Source organism: Felis catus, chromosome D1, assembly GCF_018350175.1.
Source record: "Felis catus isolate Fca126 chromosome D1, F.catus_Fca126_mat1.0, whole genome shotgun sequence".
Classification (NCBI taxonomy): domain Eukaryota; kingdom Metazoa; phylum Chordata; class Mammalia; order Carnivora; family Felidae; genus Felis; species Felis catus.
The window spans coordinates 7,062,724-7,084,570 of record NC_058377.1 but is presented as its reverse complement, the minus strand read 5'-3'; the positions used below and the strand labels follow the sequence as shown (position 1 = coordinate 7,084,570).

Here is a 21,847-nt window from a genome sequence, read left to right as displayed (position 1 = left end):
ATTGTGTTCAAAGAGAGTCCCTATTGCATCAAGGCTCTAATAAGAACCAAGAGATACAGTCACGCTGATGGGAGAATCCCGAAGTCAGGTAGCTTGGCTGTCCTCTGACATGAGGTGGGTGTGTCGACGTCGGGGCTGGTGCTGCAGGTTGGTTGGGCTCTAGCGATGGGGGAGGACTGGGAGGAAGCGGAGGTGGTGAATAAACGCGGGGCGCTGATAAATGAGGTATTGAGAAGTTGGAGACGGCCAGCACCCTGTAGGGACAGTCACTTGGGGTCTCTGAGTCTGTTCGGAAGGGACGTGGCAGGACAGGGGAGTGACGGCATTGGCACACGGAGGCCCCGAGCGGATGTTGTGGGCTGGACGTGACATTGCTGCCTGATGCTTTTCAAAATGCAAGTCTGGGCAGGATGGCCTTTGGCTTCCTTCTCGATTATTTTGTAAAACGACAGTATCGTAGCCCCAAGCAGGAGCGTGGGTTGCAGCCACCTCGGTTCAGCACCTTTAACCCCAGATTTGCCGCTCTGCGGCCGGCTTGCTCCCGTCTACTTAGTGACGCCAGCTCCCCCGCACTTGTGTTCCACAGAGGACCTCGCATAAAGGGGCGGGTGGTGCAGAGTCACATGCCATCCTTCCCCTGACGGCAGAACTGCCCAAGCTCGGACCCCACCCACGAGCCCGACGTGTTCAGCAGCGCCACACCAGCCTGTCACATCATGGGCTCCAGTCTCCCCTTGCTGCTGTTTGCCTCCATCCAGGGCACACACGCTCGCTCTCGCTCTCTCTCTCGCCCTCTGGATTAACTACGTTTCATTTCCAAACAGTTCTAGCATTTTCCCGAAATGGAGCGAAACCGTCTGCTTTGAAAAAAAAAAAAATCACCACCAGTGATTCAGTTAAGGACTTAGAGCAGCATTTTCATTGGAAACAGGACTGAGCACGAGAGGGCAGGGAGAAGGAAGGCATGGTGGGATTTGGGGCCTGGCGTGGGGCTGATACACTTGTGCTCTGGGCGCCTTCCGTTCCCATCTCACATCCCAGTGCCCTTGCAGATTTGGCATTACCTGTGGGCTCCTCCATGCGCTTTTGTGGTTTGGGGTGTAAAGAATTTCGCTACTTTTTAAAGAAATTTCTTAAATGGCTTTATTTTTGAGAGAGAGTGAGAGAGACAGAGCGTGAGTGGGAGAGGGGCAGAGAGAGAGGGAGACACAGAATCCGAAGCAGGCTCCAGGCCCTGAGCTGTCAGCACAGAGCCCGACGCGGGGCTCAAACCCACGAACCATGAGATTATGACCTGAGCTGAAGTCGGACGCTTCAACCGACTGAGCCACCCAGGTGCCCCAGAGAATTTTGTTATCTAAAACTAGATTCAACCATTTCTTCTCTGCATGTTAACTCTATCTTTGGCCACTGGATGGGCAAGTAAGGACCCTGTTATATTCAGTGTTGAATCCCCACTGTCCACACTGGGACTGGTACATGGACATTGCTCAATAAACAATGAAAGAATGAATGAATGAGTAATCAGAACTAGAATATTCTGGGTGGCTCAGTCAGTTAAGCATCGAACTTCGGCTCAAGTCATGATCTCACGGTTCATGAGTTCGAGCCCCGTGCTGGGCTCTGTGCTGACAGCTCACAGCCTGGAGCCTGCTTCAGATTCTGTGTCTCCCTCCCTCTCTGCTCCTCCCCTGCTCAAGCTCTGTATCTCTCTGTCTCTCAAAAGTAAGTAAACATTTACAAATATTTTTTTAAAAAAGAACTAGAATATTCTGGTTTTTCCATATCATTAAACTATCGATCATTGTCATTACCAGCTTGATTGTTTTAATGACTAGCAAAACTTAGATTGTCATCGTATTTAGAAAAACACAGCCAAAAATGGACACAGTGGTAAAAAGGAAATTCTGACTACAGCAGCTTTCCCCCCAGACTCCGTTTACACAGTTCTTCTACTAAGTCACGTTTAGCCTCCTGTCACATGAGTTTGCACTTGATGTGAAGAAATTTAAAAGGGCACATTGGTATTTTTGTTTCATTTCAGCAAACTCCAGAAGACAAAGAGGGATATCAGATGGCTTCAAGGAGTGACTGGTGAATGGTTTGAAGAAATTCAAAGAAAGAAGTTTTGCAATGAAACAGACGTTAGCCAGATGTTGAAACAACCACTCACATACAGGCTAAGGAAAGGGATGGCAGAAAATGGTGAGGAAAAAACTTACACGTCTAAATTTTTTTTTCTTATAGCCTGGTATGATAGATAAGGACTCCAATGAACCAATCCATGTTTTGGGCTATTTTAAAATCATAAGGTACAAGAGTTTTCTAACATAACATACAGTAAGAAGAGTCAACTGAAAATGTACTGTAATGTCCTAGGGGTGTGTTTTTAGAATGGGGCAAGATAGTATAGTGGTTAAGAACACACATGTTGAGGGGCGCCCGGGTGGCTCAGTCGGCTGGACATCTGACTTTGGCTCAGGTCATGTTCTCACGGTTTGTGGGTATGAGCCCCAAGTTGGGCTCTCTGCTGACAGCTCAGAGCCTGGAGCCTACTTCCGATTCTCTGTCTCCCTGTCTATCTCTCTCTCTCTCTCTCTCTCTCTTTCTCTGTCCCTCCCCCACTTGCGCTCCCTCTCTCTCTTCCTCTCAAAATAAATAAACAACAACAAAAAAAGAACACACAAGTTGATATCAAAGGAGACTTGGATTCAGATCTCCACTCTGTCTCTCTGTATTCTCTATTCTTTCAGAATCCATGTGACTGTTCACATGGATTACTTATTCTCTGTTACTAGTATTCTCTCTGTTACTTATTCTCTCTAAGCCTCAATTTTCTCATCTTTAAATGGGTGTGATGATACCTACCTCATAGGGTGGTTGTATATGTACAAAGTGCTGAGCTGGAACATGGTAAGCACTTCTGTGAATGGGATGATGAGGCAGAAGAAGGAGACAGAGGAGGGGAGGGGGGGTGGAGAAGGGGTGATAGGAGAAGAGAGGGGGAAGGTGGTAAGAGAATTGCCATCTTTCTGGAACTTTGGTAAATTAAGCTCCGTAGGTAAATGCCTTCCCGGAACATGGCAACTATGTGACTATTCACATGTCACTTACCTTCACCCATCACTTGTGTTTTTCTAATCTGTAGATGAGGATAAGAAAACCTGCTTTCACAGGACTATTGTGAGAATAACAGAGTGCGTTGAAAATATCTTCCACTGATACAGTCACGTTGACTGCTTTGTCTAATGTGTTACTTACAGTAGCAACAAGAAACATGTAATAATATTTCCACACTTTATACGGACAACATTTTACAGCCCCCATAATAAATAAACCTCTCTAAAAAGACTCACAGTTCAGATTTTGAAGTTAACCCAACGTATACCATGGCTGCTTCCCCCTTCCGTGGAATCCCTCTAGTGTTGATAAATTCAGCATGTCCAAAAGTATGACAGTATTATAGACTTCGTATACGTTGATCCTGCCTTAGGATTTTTAATACTCACATATGTAACTATACATTACCTCTACACCTCTTAGACCTGTTTCCGTTATAGGGACGCACGCATAGAAACCACATTGTAGCAAATAACACGTACACAGAGATAGATTTTTGATGGAACTAAGGAACACTTTAAATGGCTTCATCTCCTTTTCCTTGACTTTCTTTGGTTGCAAAAAGTTACATGTATAGTATCTGTCACTATGGTTTTTTTTTTTTAATTTTTTTTTCAACGTTTTTATTTATTTTTGGGACAGAGAGAGACAGAGCATGAACGGGGGAGGGGCAGAGAGAGAGGGAGACTCAGAATCAGAAACAGGCTCCAGGCTCTGAGCCGTCAGCCCAGAGCCCAACGCGGGGCTCGAACTCACGGACCGCGAGATCATGACCTGGCTGAAGTCGGCCGCTTAACCGACTGCGCCACCCAGGCACCCCACTGTCACTATGGTTTTAAAGTACTAAAATAAAAACGTCTGAAGGACAGGGCAGCTAAAAGCCACTTGAAAGTTGAATGAGGTCCCTGACACCCCACCATGGGCCTCGGACGGATTGGCACAGCTGGTTTACAGGGAGGGATGTCCCGTGGAACTGTGGCCCACGGTGCGTATTGAAAGCCTCCCTGCCCTTTCCGAGCATTTTCTCTGTTCAGCAGAACCGTTGGGCACAGAGCTCCCCTGATTCCTCGGGTCTCCATGGGGGAATGCCTGCTGCGTTTTCAGTCTGCAAAGGGAGGTGGGAAGCAAGATCAAAGTCTTAGTTCTCGGAGATACATTCACCCGGAAATACTGAGTGATGCCCCCTTTCTCCAATGTTCGTCTAGATCGTGTGGAATTACAGACGTCAAAATCTAAAACTACACCTCATCAAAGAAACCCCGTGTCTGTTTCTTCCCGGCTGAGCTTCAGATCGTCAGTTTCTTCCCTGTTCTCATTCAGAAAATCCAGAAGGGAGACTTCAAAGCTTCTGTCACCGGCACAGAAAGGGTGAGTGAAATTCAGATCATGTGACGGCTCACTAGTTATCTGATGCCAGAGGCCAGTGGCCTGTTTTGTGTTCAGAATGTTTAATGTTTGCTCTCAGGCTTTAAATCCAGATAGGAACAAAGGAGACAGGACTTAGCTCTCATAGGGACAAAGTCCTTACGAAACCACGAAACTTGGCTCTTTGGGAATCCAACTCCTAACCAATTGCACACGTCGCAGGTAGTGCCCTGGGTGGATGAAGGGTTAAATGTTGGGAAGAAATGGGGTGCCTGGGTGGCTGAGTCGGTTAAGCGTCTGACTGTGGCTCAGGTCATGATTTCATGGTTCGTGAGTTCAAGCCCCGCGTTGGGCTGTGTGCTGACCGTGCGGAGCCCGGAGCCTGCTTTGGATTCTGTGTCTCTGTCTCTCTCTGCTCCTCCCCTGCTCTCCCTCTCTCTCTCTTCTCAAGAATAAATAAACATAAAAACATGAAAAAAGAAATCCGACTTCAGCTCAGGTCATGATCTCGCGGTCTGTGGGTTCGAGCCCCGCGTCGGGCTCTGTGCTGACAGCTCAGAGCCTGGTGCCTGCTTCAGATTCTGTGTCTCCCTCTCTCTCTGCCCCTCCCCTGCTCATGCTCTGTCTCTCTCTGTCTCAAAAATAAATAAAAACATTAAAAAAAAATTGTTGGGGAGAATCATTGACAGTTTCCCCCACTGCTTCTAGAGGCTGGTGTGTACCCAGCCTGGTCGGGAAGATATTTTTAAATCAAAACTACTGTTTCCTTGGGGATATAGGTATCTGTGGTCACAAGGAGAGGTGATGTGTAAAGATTGAGGTGAAAGTAAATAAGATGAGAACAGAGAATAGAGGAAAATTGTATTTTTTAAACCAAGGGAATAAATGTGTTCCTGTGACTGCCAGGTTTCAGGACAGCTTCTCTGATGTGGTTACCCAGAGTTTCAGCTTCAGGTGCAGGAAGGGAGGTTTTGGGGAGAGTGGAGGCATAGTTCCGGATCGTTCGCAGTGTGAACCCGTGTAAATCAGTTCGTCTTGACTCATGGGTCGTTAGATCGTTTTGTGAAAAACAAGCCAAGCTTTGCTTACGTGCCGTTGAGCTGACTGCTAAATATTTTCGGCCTGTCTTCCTGGTTGAGAAGCTTCCCGCCCTCTTAAGGTGTCGGCCTCACATGTGATGTGTCCACCGATTAGAAAGGGGGCGTTGCTGCGCTGGATAGGAGGTGCCTGAGGACACCCTCGCTGCACAACAGCCCGTGGCCCGCCGCTGGTGGGCGTGGGGAGAGGCTGCCCAGCCTGCAGAACAGAACCCTGGGCTCCCCTCTCCCCTCCCGGGTGGACGAACGGTGTTTCGCGCCCAGCTCCCACCTGAGCCTGCTCTTGTCTTTGCCGAAATAGTGGAGGGCTGAGCAGCATGTAGGTTTCGGTGCCGGTCCCCCCCCAGAGCCGCTTGTCAGGAAGTGCTCTTCAAACAGGTAAGTGGCTTTTTCTTCGTGAGAGTGTTTGCCCTCGCCTGGGGGTTTAAAGCCCACGAGTGTGTCCTTTAAAGGACAGGCGTTTTATAAGAAGAGAAATACTCCTGGCACGTGGTGTAGCTGGAACTTGTGATGTAATTTGTGTTTTCGGTGATTTTCTGTAAGGCAGAGTTTTAGATAGCTCAGCCGTCTCCCATCGGGAAACCAGGAAAAGTTGAGGAACCTGTTCACTCTGTGGACAAGTTATTTCCAAGCTCATGTTGCAAGCCACTGCACAAGTGGGTCCGAGGAGACAGAAAATCTAGATTCTCCATCTGGGTATCGTGTGTGTGTGTGTGTGTGTGTTTTAATGTATATTAAATTTTGAGAGAGAGAGAGAAAGAGCACTAGCAGGGGAGGGGCAGGGACAGGGGGAGACCCAGAAACCGAAGCAGCATCCAGGCTGTGAGCTATCAGCACAGAGCCCGACGTGGGGCTCGAACTCACAAACCACAAGATCGTGACCTGAGCTGAAGTCGGATGCCCGACCGATTGAGCCACCCAGACGTCCCCGTATTTGTTTTTTTTTTAATGTTTATTTATTTTTGAGAAGGGCGGGGGGCGAGGGGCTGAGAGAGAGGGGACAGAGGATGCAAAGCAGGCTCCAGGCTCTGGGCTGACACCAGGGAGCACGACAGGGGGCTTGAACCCACGAACTGTGAGATCGTGACCTGAGCCGAAGTCCGACGCTTAACCATCTGAGCCACCCAGGCAGCCCCATGTTTTTTTGGTTATAGACCAAATTGGAAAAAAAAAAAAAAGGAAACTTTTATTTAGCAACCGTCCTTCTCGTAGACCAAAATGACTTGTAGCTTTTTTACAACTGGGCGCACTGAAACATAAAAATAAGCATGCAGATGTGAAACAGATTTTATCCTTCAAGTATAGATGTGGATGTTCGGCAGTTTTCCAAATGTGTCTTCTCTAAATACATTTTTAGTTGCAAAGTGGAAATGGAATGTGCGGGTACAGAATATCGTGAAGGCACTATTTTTTGCTCTTAAGTTTCAGTAGGTAAGCTGTACAAATATGTCCTTTTCATTTTTAAATATGCGCGTGATGTAAGTATTTGGATATAAATTCTGAGTGTGTGTGTGTGTGTGTGGCCAGGAGGTGGTTTAAGGTAGGAATATACATCGTGTGCTGTCCTCTTCCACTCTTTCCTCTTAAGTAGAACTTGACTTTCTTTGGCAGTTCTGATCTTTTGAAATACAAAATCAGCCTTCTAAATCCATGATTCAAGAGCCCCTCCTCGCCTATTACTGCACCAGGAGGGACTGGCAGAGGGCTCCGGAAAGCACAGTCATCCTGTGCCAAATAGGGTTCAGGTTTCTACTTGCCTAAGCCATCGAGGCTCAACGTTGTCACACTGGGTGCTCCGGAGAACAAGTCAGCAAGGCAGTTTAGAGGATCTTCTGCAAATCACAGAAAGGGAAACAAGCCCTCTGGGCAAAACACAGCCTTCTGTTCAGCCCTGAAAGACTTGAGTATCAGAGAAATTACTTTTCATCTTTTAAGCTGTGGTTTAACTGAGAAATGCTGCCGGATAATGGATAACTCTCCCCAGAAGAAAATGGATTTGGTCATTTCATCAGGTGCTCACTTTAAAAGTTTTTTGTTTTTTTTTTTAATTTTTTTTCAACGTTTTTTAATTTATTTTTTGGGACAGAGAGAGACAGAGCATGAACGGGGGAGGGGCAGAGAGAGAGGGAGACACAGAATCGGAAACAGGCTCCAGGCTCCGAGCCATCAGCCCAGAGCCTGACGCAGGGCTCGAACTCACAGACCGCGAGATCGTGACCTGGCTGAAGTCAGACGCTTAACCGACTGCGCCACCCAGGCGCCCCTTTTTTTTTAACTTTATTTATTTTTGAGAGAGATGGAGACAGAGCGAGAGCGGGGGAGGGGCAGAGAGAGAGAGGGAGACACAGAATCCGAAGCAGGCTCCAGGCTCCGAGCTGTCAGCACAGAGCTCCACACGGGGCTCGAACTCACGGGCTGTGAGATCATGACCTGAGCCGAAGTCGGACGCTTAACCTACAGAGCCACCCAGGCACCCCAGGTACTCACTTTAGAAAGGCCCAGCCAGGGGTGCCTGGGTGGCTCAGTCAGTTGAACGTGTGACTCTTCATTTCAGCTCAAGTCATGATCTCACGGTTTGTGAGTTCAAGACTTGCATCGGGCTCTGTGCTGACAGTGCAAGGCCTTCTTGGAATTCCCTCTCTCTCTCTCTCTCCCTCTCTGCCCCTCCCCACTCACACTGTCTCTGTTTCTCTCAAAAATAAATAAATAAACTTAAAAAGAAAGGCCCAGCCAGTAGAAGTATATGATATATTGAAGCGTTAATGTTCTAATATCAGTGGTAAAAAGCCATGGGAACATAGTGACTTAATGGATTAACAAAAAGGCAAAAAGTTTTGCCATTTCTGCTTCAGATATAACTAGTTTCTTCTCTCAGATATATGCGTTTCCCAATTTATCCCATTATTATTTTTTTAAGTTTATTTATTTTGAGATGGAGAGAAAGCACAGGTGGGGGGAGGGCAGAAAGAGAGGGAGAGAGAGAATCCCAAGCAGGCTCCATGCTGTCAGAGCCCGATGTGGGGCTCGAACCCACAAACTGTGAGATCATGACCTAAGCTGAAATCAAGAGTCGGATGCTTAACCGACTAGGCCACCCAGGCAGTCCTATCCCATTATTATTTGAATCCTGCTTGTAAATGATTGAACTATATCCTCTGTGCCTCCTCCCCACTGCTAGGAAAAAGGACAAATATTTTCCATTCATGTTTTGATTTATTTATTGCTAGCCAACAATTTCGAGAGACATATGCATGTATAGTGCATGTATCTTTCCCCCAACATTTCCCTGGGCGTTGTGTTTCCTCCCGTCTTGTCATAGGGCATTTAGTGCCTGTGACATAGTGCTCAGAGCCCCAGCATGAAATTTTAGTAACCTAGAGCCTCAAAACTTCCTTCTATGTAGTTCGGCAAGTACCCAGTAGCATACGTCATGAGCTTACAAATGCAATCTTCCTGGCTGCCAAAGAGCATCTACGGTTGTTTGTTTCTTATCCCAGACCCCTGTTACTCCAGTGATGCCCTCCCCACCATGAATGCATGCTGGGCCTGCCACTCTGTGTCTCATGGTACCACATAATCCACAGCAAAGTGGTTTCTACAAGGGGACCACCTTCATTCTCAAAACTGCAGTTCATTGTGGCAATTTTAGGGATGTGGATTTCCCCCCTTACTCCTTATTTGGTGGTGTCCCAGAACTCAGGCAACGTGAAAATGCAAGGGAACTAGTTCATAAGGCTCCTGAGTAGCTTGTACAGTTAAATTTAAGAGGGGCACCTGGGTGGCTCAGTCGGTTAATCATGCGACTTCGGCTCAGGTCATGAGCTCCACTCAGGCTCTGTGCTGAGAGCTTGGAGCCTGCTTGGGGTTCTCTCCTCTCTCTCTCTCTCTCTCTCTCTCTCTCTCTCTCTCTCTCTGCCTCCTCTCTCTCTCTCTGCTTCTCCCACACACTCTCCCTCTCAAAATAAATAAATAAACTTAAAAAAAATTAAAACATAAATTTAAGATCGCCTCTTTCCTTTGAGGACCGTCACTGTGCCTCGCGCATGTAAGTACCCGTGCGCAGTGGAGATTGGAAAGTGGCAGCTGCTCTCCGGCTGTGAGCACCTGCCCTTTACCCTGTGACTTCAGGAAGGTTCTTTTTTCCCCTTGAGATGCAAGCAGCTTTGGTGAATACACCTCGCTCCTCCTCAGACATGCCCAAATTTGCCTGATGCACAGGGTGTACCCAGTTTAGGCGCTCCGGCTGCAACCTCGCATTACATAAGCAAGACAGTCAGATACTATTCTGGAAAGTTGAAAAGGCAGATGAGGGGCGCCTAGGGGACTCAGTCAGGTAAGCATCCGACATCGGCTCAGGTCATGACCTCATGGCTCGTGGGTTTGAGCCCCACGTTGGGCTCTGTGCCGACAGCTCAGAGCCTGGACTCTGCTTCGGATTCTGTGTCTCCCTCTCTCTCTCTGCCCCTCCCCCACTCGTGCTCTGTCTCTCTCAAAAATAAATAAAAACATTTAAAAAATTAAAATGTGCAAAGAAAAAAAGGCAGATGGTATTTTTTCCCCCTGGGTTCTGGTTGTTTTATTCATTCATTTATTTATTTATTGAGCCTCTTACTCACTACAAATGCCTGAGTTTGAAGATACAAAAATCTCAACACCTCGATGGCAAGGAGTAGTCAGAGGGAGCAAGATCCTTCTTGGGAAATGCTCCTTCGGTGAAGCCAGGTGTGGTCTCCACAGGTAGACGGCAGCGTTCTGATGACAAGAGGCAGGACAAGGGGAGTGGTTTTGGGTTTCAGCCTGGGTGGCCCGCGGTTCAGGTGATTCAGCTGATCATTATTATAATCTCGTCAACAATTTGAAAATAATGACAGATCCTCAGATCCCCAAATCTGAGATCCTGATTTGGAAGGGCTGACATGGGGCACAGGGAGCTTTATTTATTTACTTATTTTAGATTCTCCAGGATATTTGGATGCTCAGTCGGGTTTGGAAACCGCAGCGGTAGAGCTTCCTGTTCCGCTGTGGTAATAAGGGCTGTCGGAACTCCTGGCAAGGGTATTGCTTGCCCAGGTGATGGTTTCTCTTCTATTTTTTTATGGGGCTTTTATCAAAGTCTTACTCTGGATCACGAACTGTGGTTAGTGCTGGAGATAAAATTGTGAAACTAAGGCAAAGTCCCTGCCCGGAGAACTTCAGGCTAGGAGGGGACGCCAGAATCCTGCATGTGGTTGGGTGTGAGGTGCGGCCCAGAACTCTGGGACGTGGTGGGACATCGTGGGCTCATGTCTTTCCCACGGCAGTTTTCTGGAAAATGACTGTAAGTATCTTGAGAAAGGGATGCCCTGTGGAGTTCACACGGGGATACCGTCCAGCCTAACTGCAGCCCGGGTGGCAGCCGAGTCACCAGAGGTGACGGTGCAATATGGTGAGTGCTAGGGAAGGTGCGTGGTATTCCTGCCGTGAGATCGTGTAGGAGAAGCGCTTAACTCAGACTGGAGGACCAGAAGCCTTCCTGCAAGAGGAGAGCCAATTGTGAACGGACATACAGGACTGAGCTAGGTAATTAAGAGTCGGGAGGTTGCACTGGGCAGAAAGACTGACACAGCCAAGGTGTAGAGACTGGACAAAGTAGAAACTCATGTAGGTGGTTGAGGTTCAGTGCCCTGGTATAAGGTAAGACCCGTGAGAGGCCGGTAGAGGCCAGAACACAGGGCCCAGCAGTGCTAAGGATGTGGAGGGCTAAGAAGCTTGGACTTGACCCTGTAGACAGTGGGAAGCCATTAATCACTTTTGCTAGTAATGGCATTTTTCATATATACGTATATATATATTTCATATATATAAAGTCACCCACGACCTACTGACCTGGACAAACACTAAAATCTTTTGGTGTATTCCATGCAGGTGTGCAGGTACACATGTGTATTTTACCCATTGATAGCTGTTAAACAGAGGAATGACATAATCAGATCGTCACTTTAGAAAGATCACTTCAGCTCGGCGCTTCTCAATCAGGGGCAATTTTGCCCCGCAAAAGACATTTGGCAATGTCCGAAGCCATTTCTGCTTTTCGCAACTGAAGGGTGAGAACTTAGGGTGTCTCGTAGGTAGGGGTCAGAAATGTTGCTAAGTATCCCCAAAGAAATACCAGTAGAGCCAAGGCTGGGAAAGTGACCCAGGTGCGGCCCCAAGAACAGACTTGAGGGGACAAAGCTCGAGTCAGACCAGGTAAGGTAGCGCTGAGATAGTGGCAGCTTGAACTAAGGAGGCAGGCCAGAGGAGAGCAAAAGGCAGACAGATTCGTGCACGGATTTAGATTGTGGAATCATGAGAACCTGGTAATTGGATGTGTCGGGTGAAGATGAAGGAAGAATGGAGATGAACTCTCCTCTCTGACTTAGGAAGCTGTCGGTTGGTGGGGAAGAAATATAAGAGGAGGGGCAGATATGAGGATAAAAATGAACACATTTGCTGATTTCTTCAACGAAGAGGGCTCAAGGAATACCGCTCATGGCTCTGAGGAGCAAAGCTTACAGCCCTTGGTTTCCCCGGTTTTGGTCTTGTGAGGACAACAAAAAGGCAATAGGGAAACATAATAGTGCTAAGATGGGGGGCAGTTCCACATGCTCTGGGAGCACGTATGGAGTGTTTGTTAGATTGTCTTGAGCCTGGAACGCTCTTCCAGGGAAAATGTTCAAGGACAAGAGTTATCCGGGCAAACAGGTGGTAGAAAAATGTTTCGGGCAAACTCTGTGCACATGCTCAGAGGTGTGCTGATTCCTCATGGCAGAGGGATATGCAAAGGTGAGAGGTATAGGGCCTTAAGAATGCAGAGAAGAATTTGAACTTTGACCTGGGAGCAAATAAAAATCATGTAACATGTTCAACAGGGAAGTAGTGTGATGCACTTTGTCCTGATCACTTTGGCTGAAGTATGGAGAATGGACTGGATTGGAACAAAACTTGGAGGGAGAGGGACAAGAAAAGGACTAGAGCAGAAACAAAGCAGATGATAAATGTCTTGTGTGGGGTACAAATGGGGGGATGTAGAGCTCTGGGTGGTTTTGACAGGGATTTCTGAGTTTGAATCAACAGGATCTGTTGGCTGATTGGATGGGAAGGAGTGGTCATGCAGGAGGAGCATGCAGAAGTCCATTTTGGACATGAGGGTCTGACTTGCCCATGGTCATCCAGATGGAGTTCTTCCATGGCCAATGCTTAGAACGTGTTCCATCAGTATTTGGGGGAAGTCACCTGGGGTTCTGGTTTTTTTTTATAAATTTTTTTTTTCAACGTTTATATATTTCTGGGACAGAGAGAGACAGAGCATGAACGGGGGAGGGGCAGAGAGAGGGAGACACAGAATCGGAAACAGGCTCCAGGCTCTGAGCCATCCGCCCAGAGCCTGACACGGGGCTCGAACTCATGGACTGCGAGATCGTGACCTGGCTGAAGTCGGAGGCTTAACCGACTGCGCCACCCAGGCGCCCCAGGGGTTCTGGTTTTTAAAAAGAATATTCCTTGTTTGTTTTTGAGAGGGAGAGAGAGAGAGAGAGAGAGAGAGAGAAAGAAAGAGAGAGAGAGAGCGAGCAGGAGAGGGGCAGAGGGACAGGGACAGAGAAAGAATCCCAAGCAGGCTCCACACTCGGCGCAGAGCCCAACGTGTGGGGCTCGATCTCATGACCCTGGGATCATGACCTAAGCCGAAATCAAGACTTGGATGCTTAACCAACTGGCTAAGACACCCAGGTGCCCCTTTAAAAAGAATATTCTTTTTTTTTTTTTTTTTAATTTTTCAACGTTTATTTATTTTTTGGGACAGAGAGAGACAGAGCATGAACGGGGGAGGGGCAGAGAGAGAGGGAGACACAGAATCGGAAACAGGCTCCAGGCTCTGAGCCATCAGCCCAGAGCCCGACGCGGGGCTCGAACTCACAGACCGCGAGATCGTGACCTGGCTGAAGTCGGACGCTTAACCGACTGCGCCACCCAGGCGCCCATAAAAAGAATATTCTTGAGCCACACTCTAATCTACTGAGTGAGAATTTCTGAATGGTATCTGCAAAGGTATAGAGATCAGAGAAGATTTTATGGAAGTGAAATAAATTCGGTAAGCCTAGCATACAGGTACCTACAGATGACTGGAGTGCGGGGCAATAAGGCTTGAAAGGTGAGGGGTGGTCTAGGAGGCTCATCAGATAAAAGAGTCTTGTGTCAAGTGAAGATTTTGGATAATACCTTGTAAGATGTTAAGCAGGGGATTGATATGATCACATTTGCATTTTAGACAGATCTCTGTGGCTAGTGTGAAGGATGGAGAAGAGTCCAGGAGAGAAATGACAGAAGTTTAGTCGGCAGAGTGAGTGAGCTAGAGACGTGGGGTTGGATGTGAGAGATCTTGAAGATAGGGCATCAGGAGGGCTTGCAAGCAAATGCAGAAGATGAAGTAGCCATGTGTCCCATGAAGTCGCCGGGTCCGTGGACTCTTACCAGCCTTGCTTCCAGTGACCCCACTGCTGCTTTCATTTTTTATTAAAAAAAAAATTTTTTTTTAACGTTTACTTATTTTTTTGAGACAGAGAGAGACAGAGCATGAACGGGGGAGGGGAGAGAGAGAGAGGGAGACACAGAATCCGGAGCGGGCTCCAGGCTTCGAGCTGTCAGCATAGAGCCCGACGTGAGGCTCAAACTCACGGACCGTGAGATCATGACCTGAGCCAAAGTCGGCGCCCCTCCGACTGAGCCACCCAGGTGCCCCCACAGCTGCTTTTATTCGCTCTGCCAGCGAGAGCTGTTCACATCAGAAACATGAATTCACCTTTAGGAGGGTCTGGGAGTGGGTGCAGAGACTCTGTGCCTCCAAGCCACTTGAGTCCTGTGCCCGGCCAGCAAATCCACAAGGTCACCCACACTCGGCCTTGCACACCATTAGGGGAAGGGCGGGGCGGGGGGAGGGCACGCATCCCCTCCCAACCCCCCGCCCCGCACACAGCTCGCCCTCACCCTCGGTGGCTCTCCATCCTAGTCATGCTCCTGCTATCCTATGGGTCACATCATCCTCCCTCCTGCCCTCCTTGGGGACAATAGCCCTGCCCCGGCTGGTGAGCTGCGTGGGTGCTCTGTGGGCACTGCAGCCCCCAGGGCTCTGGAAAGAGTCTTCACAATCTGGTATGTTCTCTTGGCTCTGGCAGATTGAATTACTTTCCAGTTCCCAAGCGGCCTGGCTCCTTCCCATCTCTGGGCCCTTCCTCCTGCTGTTTTCCACCTTTCATTCCAGTTCAACTGTATTTCTTCTCTTTGTGTATCTACTCTTTCCTACTGTTTGATTTGGATATCTTTAACATGTAAACATTGTTTGGCCTCCCAGATTTTATGCCCAACTCTGGGGAACCACGAAGCAGCTAGGAGTTCAGATAAAAGAAAACTGCATCTTGCCAGTTTTGACTGATCTGACCTGAAGTCCCAGTTTGTTTAATTCTTAAATTTTTTTTTTCAACGTTTATTTATTTTTGGGACAGAGAGAGACAGAGCATGAACGGGGGAGGGGCAGAGAGAGAGGGAGACACAGAATCGGAAACAGGCTCCAGGCTCCGAGCCATCAGCCCAGAGCCTGAGGCGGGGCTCAAACTCACGGACCGCGAGATGGTGACCTGGCTGAAGTCGGACGCTTAACCGACTGCGCCACCCAGGCGCCCCGAGTTTGTTTAATTATTGATTCCCTTTGCTGTTCTCTTGGGGGAGGACAGGACCTCATCTTGTCCAGAGCAGTGAATCATTGCCGTCTGTTAAATCTCGAGCTGTAATTCAGGCAGAGTGCTGCTTGGCACAGGATTATGGATCTAAAAGATTAAAATCGATCTCAGTTTGGGACCCATGTCTTGTAAATTTTTTACCTACTGAATTTGAGTGAAGCAACATAAACGGTAAAAGCATAATTATTTTCCAAGATGGCTTCATAGCAAATAAGGCACCTTTTTCTTTTAAATGTTCATTCATTTTTGAAAGAGAGACATGCAGCACGAGCGGGGGAGGGCAGAGAGAGAGGGAGACACAGAATCTGAAGCAGGCTCCAGACCCTGAGCTGTCAGCACAGAGACTGATGCCAGGCTCGAACCCACAAACTCTGAGATCATGACCTGAGCCAAAGTCAAACGTGCAACTGACTGAGCCAACCAGGCACCCCAAATAAGGCATCTTTATAAAAACAAACATCCAGAAGCCACCTTTACAGGGCTTGCTTTCTAAAGATTCCCTTGTGAATTGTTGTGTCTGGCCCTGACCCTCTTTAAAATAAAAATGTACGGAGATCTATTTCCCATTTGCAAGAAGAGTCCATGTGCCTTACTTAAGAAGGAGTGCTCAGGATTTAATGAGCCTGTGGCCGGCTCTAAGCTCATCACTAACTGTGTGCATCAGGCAGTGTCTTCTAACTTCTCTGTAAAATGACAGCAGTCGTAGTATCCCCTTCCGAAGAGTGACGTATTGAAATGAGATAACATGCGCCTAGAGCACGAGAGCACTGACATATAGTAAGCGCTCGACCCGTGTAACTATTTTTGTTTTTATGTCTTTGTGCTGCGTTCCAATCCAAATCCAGTATTAGGTAATTTCTTCTTGGCTGCCTGACATACGAAGATGTAAAACGTTGAGCCTAAACAATCGTAGGAAAAAGTTTCTGAAATGTTTTCAACAAGCATTAGCCAAGAAGTGTCTCCCTAAAGGACGTTAGAAATCTATCTTCTCGAGATACCAAGATATCACGGCAGAGGTACCGTTGATTGATTGTCCTCCTGGTGAAAGCGCGGCACTTGTTCAAAGAAATCATTTCACATTTTTTCCACAGATGTGACAGCCGTGCAGGACCTTCCGTGTCTGTGAGGCGAACCGCTACGGTGAGTAACCAGAAGCGAAACGCTACGCTCGGGAATTGTGCCTTAATGAGCCCCCTCGTTGGCCACCTATGTAAATAGGCTTCTCCTTGGCTCAGTTTAACATTGACCTTAGACATCTTAGATTTCTCCTAGGGAGTTTAAGGTTTCCCAACTGTGGTGGGTTTCCAGGCCTGAGGCCATCGTGTACCACTCACCCCCTCAGCGGCATCTCTGACACTCTCCCACGGGCCACCCCCGTATATCCCTAAAGCACTGGGCAGAGGAAGACGTGAGAGGCATTCACTGCCACCCTTACAATATCATTTGCGTTCAGAGTGGAAGCGAGGATTGGCTGGAGCAAGTTCACGTGGGGGGACTGACCCAACCTAACCCTCCACCAAGGGCTTAGACTTCAGTTTATCTGTTCACACGCTTACAAGATGGAGAAGCTGTAAGTCTTTGTGTCTCGCTTTTTCATGGTCTTAACTTTTGATCTTCACGTGCCTCTGTCTTACTTTGTGACTCATGTGTTTGGGCGATGAAAGAGAATGTTGGAAAGGCCCCAAGAGTGCAGGAGGAGGATAGAGGCAGTTTTCAGTTTATTGCGGTCCTAGTACCAGTGCCCACATTTCTCTCGCTCTCTCCCTGTGCCCCGCCTTTTTTTTTTCCCAGAAAGCATGGTAGAATTCTAGTGAGGAGTACCTACAAACAGGGCTTCTTTATTTCAGGAACTTTTAAAAGAGAGTCCCCTTTCTTCTTCAGCCTAATGCCACCTCTTTGTGAACAACATGAGCCCTGTCTCCTCGACATGCTTGAGCCCCGGCCAGATGACCAGCACCAATAACTGCTTCCCTCTCTTTGCGAAGCTGCCATCATCCAGGCACCTGGTGTAGATCATTTCGCTTGATCCCCAGAGAAAATCTGTAAAGTAGACTATTATTATCCCCATTTGAAAGATGAAGAAACTGAGGTGCAGAGAACTTGAAGATCATGATCAAGGTCCCTGGTGAATGGTAGAGTCGAGGTTAGAAGATCTGGGTTTCTGGGAGTCCACAGGCAGAAGTCAGTAATGCCTGGGGTTCTGTCAGCCCGGAAGCCCTGCTTGCTTATGATCACAGGGTTGCTCACCACCGGTAGACTGTCCTTTAACTGAGCAGGGGACCGAAGGGTCATGTCTCCAGCCCTGCTCCCGCATGCCTCTGGACTCCTGCTTTTCCTTGGAGAAGTACTCAGAGCTGACCTCCCTCTATCGTTCGAGAGCGTTGGGGTCTGAAGCAGATGAGGGATCAAAAAGAATTGCAAATGCTAATGCAAAAGCCCTAAGAGACTCTCAACAATGAATTGCAGGAATCTACCCCCAAAACCAAGAGCACATTGCATACACCGCATGTTAGCCAACTTGACAATAAATTATATTTAAGAAAAAGAATTGCAAATGCCTGGAGGTTGAAAACAGTAGAACTAATTTGGAACTCTCAGGACGTGACAGTCCAGTCTGAGAATTAATAGGTTACCTTTTGCTGGCCCTCTTGATTGCCACTTGCATTTAACCATTTCACTACTCAGAAGCATGCCCTTCTAAAAGGGTAAGACCTGGGAAAAGAAATGAAACTCAAGCCAGTGATTGTTGACTCCCATTAATAACTTTTATAAAAATTCGGAGAGAGAGGGGCACCTGGGTGGCTCAGTCGGTTAAGCGTCCAACCGTCAGCTCAGGTCATGATCTCGCAGTTGGTGAGTTCGAGCCCGGCATCAGGCTCCGTGCTGTCAGCCTGCTTTGTTCTGTGTCTCCCTCTCTCTCTCTGCCCCTCCCCCACTTGCCCTCTCTCTCTCTCTCTCTCTCTCTCTCTCTCTCTCTCTCTCTCTCTCTCGAAAATAAATGACACATTAAAAAAGGAAGTCAGAGAGAGAAAATAATGAAACTGTCTAAAGCAAAGGTTTTGTGTGACGTGTAGATTTCCATTCTTATCTCCTTCACCTGCAAAAGGCTACAAGTTGGCCATTGCTGCTGAGGCCATTGCTGCTTGATCTTGCCAAGATCCGAGGTAATAAATTTCCCATCACTTGGTTAGCAGCCTGTCAGGAAGGGTACAGAGGGGATTCTGGTATTTTACAGGAGATTGTGCTACATTGTTAGATGACCTTCCACTTAAAGAAAGCTGCTATTTAAACATTTTTTTAATGTTTACTTATTTTTGAGAGAGAGAGAGAGAGAGATCGTGAGCGAGCAGGGGACACCACCACAGAGCCTGATGCGGGGCTCAAACCCACGAACTGCAAGATCATGACCTGAGCCGAAACCAAGAGTCGGATGCTTAACTGACTGAGCCACCCAGCACCCCAGAGAGCTGCTGTTTAAACATTTTCATCAGCTTAACAGCAGCCAAGGTTCTCAGAAAAACGGAATTTTTAGAGCCAGAGAGAAGGTTAGAGATTTGTAGCTCAGAGTTTCTCCCAACCTCAGCACTACTGACATTTTGGGCCGCGTCCTTCTCTGTTGCGAGGCCGTCGTGTGTTCAAACTCACAGGTAGGGAATGCCTATAGTTCTCCTCCACTCAAGTGTGACCATCAAAAATATCTCCAAAACATGCCAGTGTTCTCTGGGGAGCAGATCTCCCCCAGTGAGAGCCATCTCCTTATAGGTGAGGACACTGGGGTCAAAGTGGTCACCATTTCTGAGACAAAAGACAAAGCCAGATAGCCTTGGCCACTTGATCACTTCTCGTCCCTGAACAGATTTTGGCTGGGCCTGATATTAGGTGACACGCCAGCTCTGTTTCCACCCCCCACCCCCCACCCCCGCCACCAACAACACACCACCCGAGTACTCAGCACACCGGGCCAGCGTGAGCTCCCCAAGGCCAGGACCATGTCTGCACTCTTGTCCCTCCCCATGGCTTGGCACAATCTGAGCACTCAGAAATTGAAAGAAGAAATGAATGAGTGCTTTCAAGCTGCAGGTGCATTGGTGGATTTGGCCTTTGCCAGAAAACAGAGAACACATTCAGGAACACTCTGAAAAATTAATCTGTTGGCTTTGCCAAGGCGTTTGATAATATCACTGAGCTCAGGCTTCAGCTCCGACAGCTGTTGTACAGGTTTGGCCGCCCTAGGAAGTTCTCAGATAGTCTAAGGTTACTCTGTGACAGGTTTGTTTGTCTCATCATGTCAGGATTGCAGACAATATCAGTAGAGTGAATTGGGTTGAGTAAAAGGCCTCATTTTGCTCAGCCTCTTTTATGCACCGTGTTTGAGAATGTAACGGACATGCTAAAAGCCAGCATTTTCGGACTCTGGTGTCTAATTCTTTGGAACACTTTTCTAGTTCTTTTTTTAAAAAAATTTTTTTAATGTTCATTTATTTCTGAGACAGGGAGAGACAGAGCATGAGTGGGGGAGGGGCAGAGAGAGAGGGAGACACAGAATGTGAAGCAGGCTCCGGGCTCCGAGCTGTCAGCACAGAGCCCGACGTGGGGCCCGAACCCACAAACCGTGAGATCGTGACCTGAGCAGAAGTCGGTCGCTGAACCGACTGAGCCACCCAGGCGCCCAACACTTTTCTAGTTCTTTAGACTATAAGCATTGGCAGGAATCCTCCAGGAAATCCTCTGTAACCCCAGAAAAATAGCGATGACTAACAATGAGGACTCAGTAAGTGCTGGCCACCATTTGAAAGTGTTTTATAGCGATTAATTCATAATTGTCAGCACCACCCAACGAGTGGGGGAGGGGTGCTGCTACTCTTATCGTCATTCTTATCTCTTCATTTTACTAAGAAAGAAGCGAAGGTAGAGAAAGGTTAAGTAACTTGTCCAAAGTTATGCCACTATTAAGAGGCAGAAGTAGGGTTTTGAACTGGGTGGAACTCATGTGTTTGACCATTAGGCTTTCTTCCCTTAGATGTGCTTTTCCGAGTCCTAATACTGTACATATTTGGTGTCTCAATTTTTGTAATCTTTACTAGAAATCTCATATGTGTAATTTTCCACCTTGGTCTGCCATAAATCAGTCCCTAACTGCATGTACGAGGAGGGCATGGAATGCTTAAAGCAAGGTTTTTATCCACGGGGTTTATCAGCTAAATAAGGATCGTGTATGTGAGTAAAATACCAGTAAACAGCAACATAAAGAACAGGGTTAGGGGTCAGATCACAGGAGTGTGAGTAGCCAGTGCCACCAGTTATTATTCATATGACTTAAGTAAGGCACTTATCCAGGATTCAGTGTTTCATCTGCAGAATGGGAATGATAATCCCTACCTCACTTGCAAATTTGTTCTAAGGATCTGATGAGAGAGGATATTTTGAAAGTATATTGAAAACGGAAGAAATGGGTGATTTTGCTCAAATATAAGATAGGTGGTATCGAATGACTGTACGAAAAATGGGTTGGAGAAGCGGGAAAAGGTATGGCAGGAAGAGAGGTGTTGGAATTCTGCTCAGTAAATACTAGCGAGTCACTTACACATGGATGCTATGCTGGGTGCACAGGATACAGAGGAGAATACTAGTTATTTTAGAAGGTGGTCCACTTACAGGGTCGTAACCCATTTGTCTTCAAATGCTTGGTTTCTTGGATCAGGGCGGGGACTGAAATGTGCAGTAGGCAGGAAGGAGAGAGGTCTAGTGGTAAAGTAGAAGTGGAAAGAAGGTCAACACTTCAGTAGGATATCATGGGTATAATAATATGCACCACGATGGGTGTGAAACCACGATGGTAACCAATTCTTCCCAGGGAGAAGAGCTCGCAGAAACAGAGATGAGCTGGACACTGAAGGGCGCATTGCCATTTTCTGAGAGAAGAGCGGAGAGGGCCGAGATAAGAGCAGAGACGTGGAGGTCTAGGACGAAGGGCACGACATTTTAGAGAACTGTGTGTAGTGAACTTGGAGCACAGGGCCCTTGAAGAGCGTTGGGGAGAGGAATGGCTGAAATTCAAGGTTGGAATAGCATTTCAACCCGATTTTGCTGCATGGAGGTGTTTTGAACCTCCTCCTCTAGGCTAGAATGGGAAATGGGCTTCATCTCTTATGGCAACTTCGTGGCGCGGAACATGGTTCGGAGGAGGGTTCTGAGTCCAAGATGGAGTCCTGACTGAGGATCCGTGTGTGCTCTGGGCCCCAGAGGGATTTACCTCCGTTCTAGGTAAGAGGAAACCTCTTCCCAGCGGCCTCAGAAGATGCTTCCAGCTAGGATAGAGTGTGCTAATAAACTAATATAACAGTAAAGACAGGTGATTCGGCCTGGGCTCTGGAATCTCACGGACTGGGAAGAAATCCGTCCCTCCACCAGTGTGACCTGAATCAATTGACCTGACCTCTTGAAACCTCTTTTTTCTCAAAGTGGTCGTAATAATAGTACCAACTTCATTGGGTGGTTAAAATAATGAAATAA

General features: G+C 47.5%; 1 protein-coding gene across 7 annotated transcripts in view; it reads left to right on the top strand.

Moving 5' to 3' along the window:
- The window catches only part of EXPH5 (exophilin 5), an 83,127-nt gene that overhangs the window by 45,341 nt on the left and 15,939 nt on the right, over window positions 1–21,847 (top strand). For 5 of the 7 annotated variants that reach the window (XM_019811254.2, XM_019811253.3, XM_019811252.3 and 2 more), the window contains 3 exons: window positions 2,045–2,205; window positions 4,326–4,488; window positions 16,426–16,474. In XM_019811254.2, the coding sequence (XP_019666813.2) occupies window positions 2,154–2,205; window positions 4,326–4,488; window positions 16,426–16,474 (264 nt within the window). In that variant the 5' untranslated portion in view covers window positions 2,045–2,153. Of the gene's footprint in view, window positions 1–2,044; window positions 2,206–4,325; window positions 4,489–5,154; window positions 5,961–16,425; window positions 16,475–21,847 lie in introns of those variants that run through there. The other 2 variants (XM_045038258.1, XM_019811256.3) reach the window with 1 other exon arrangement.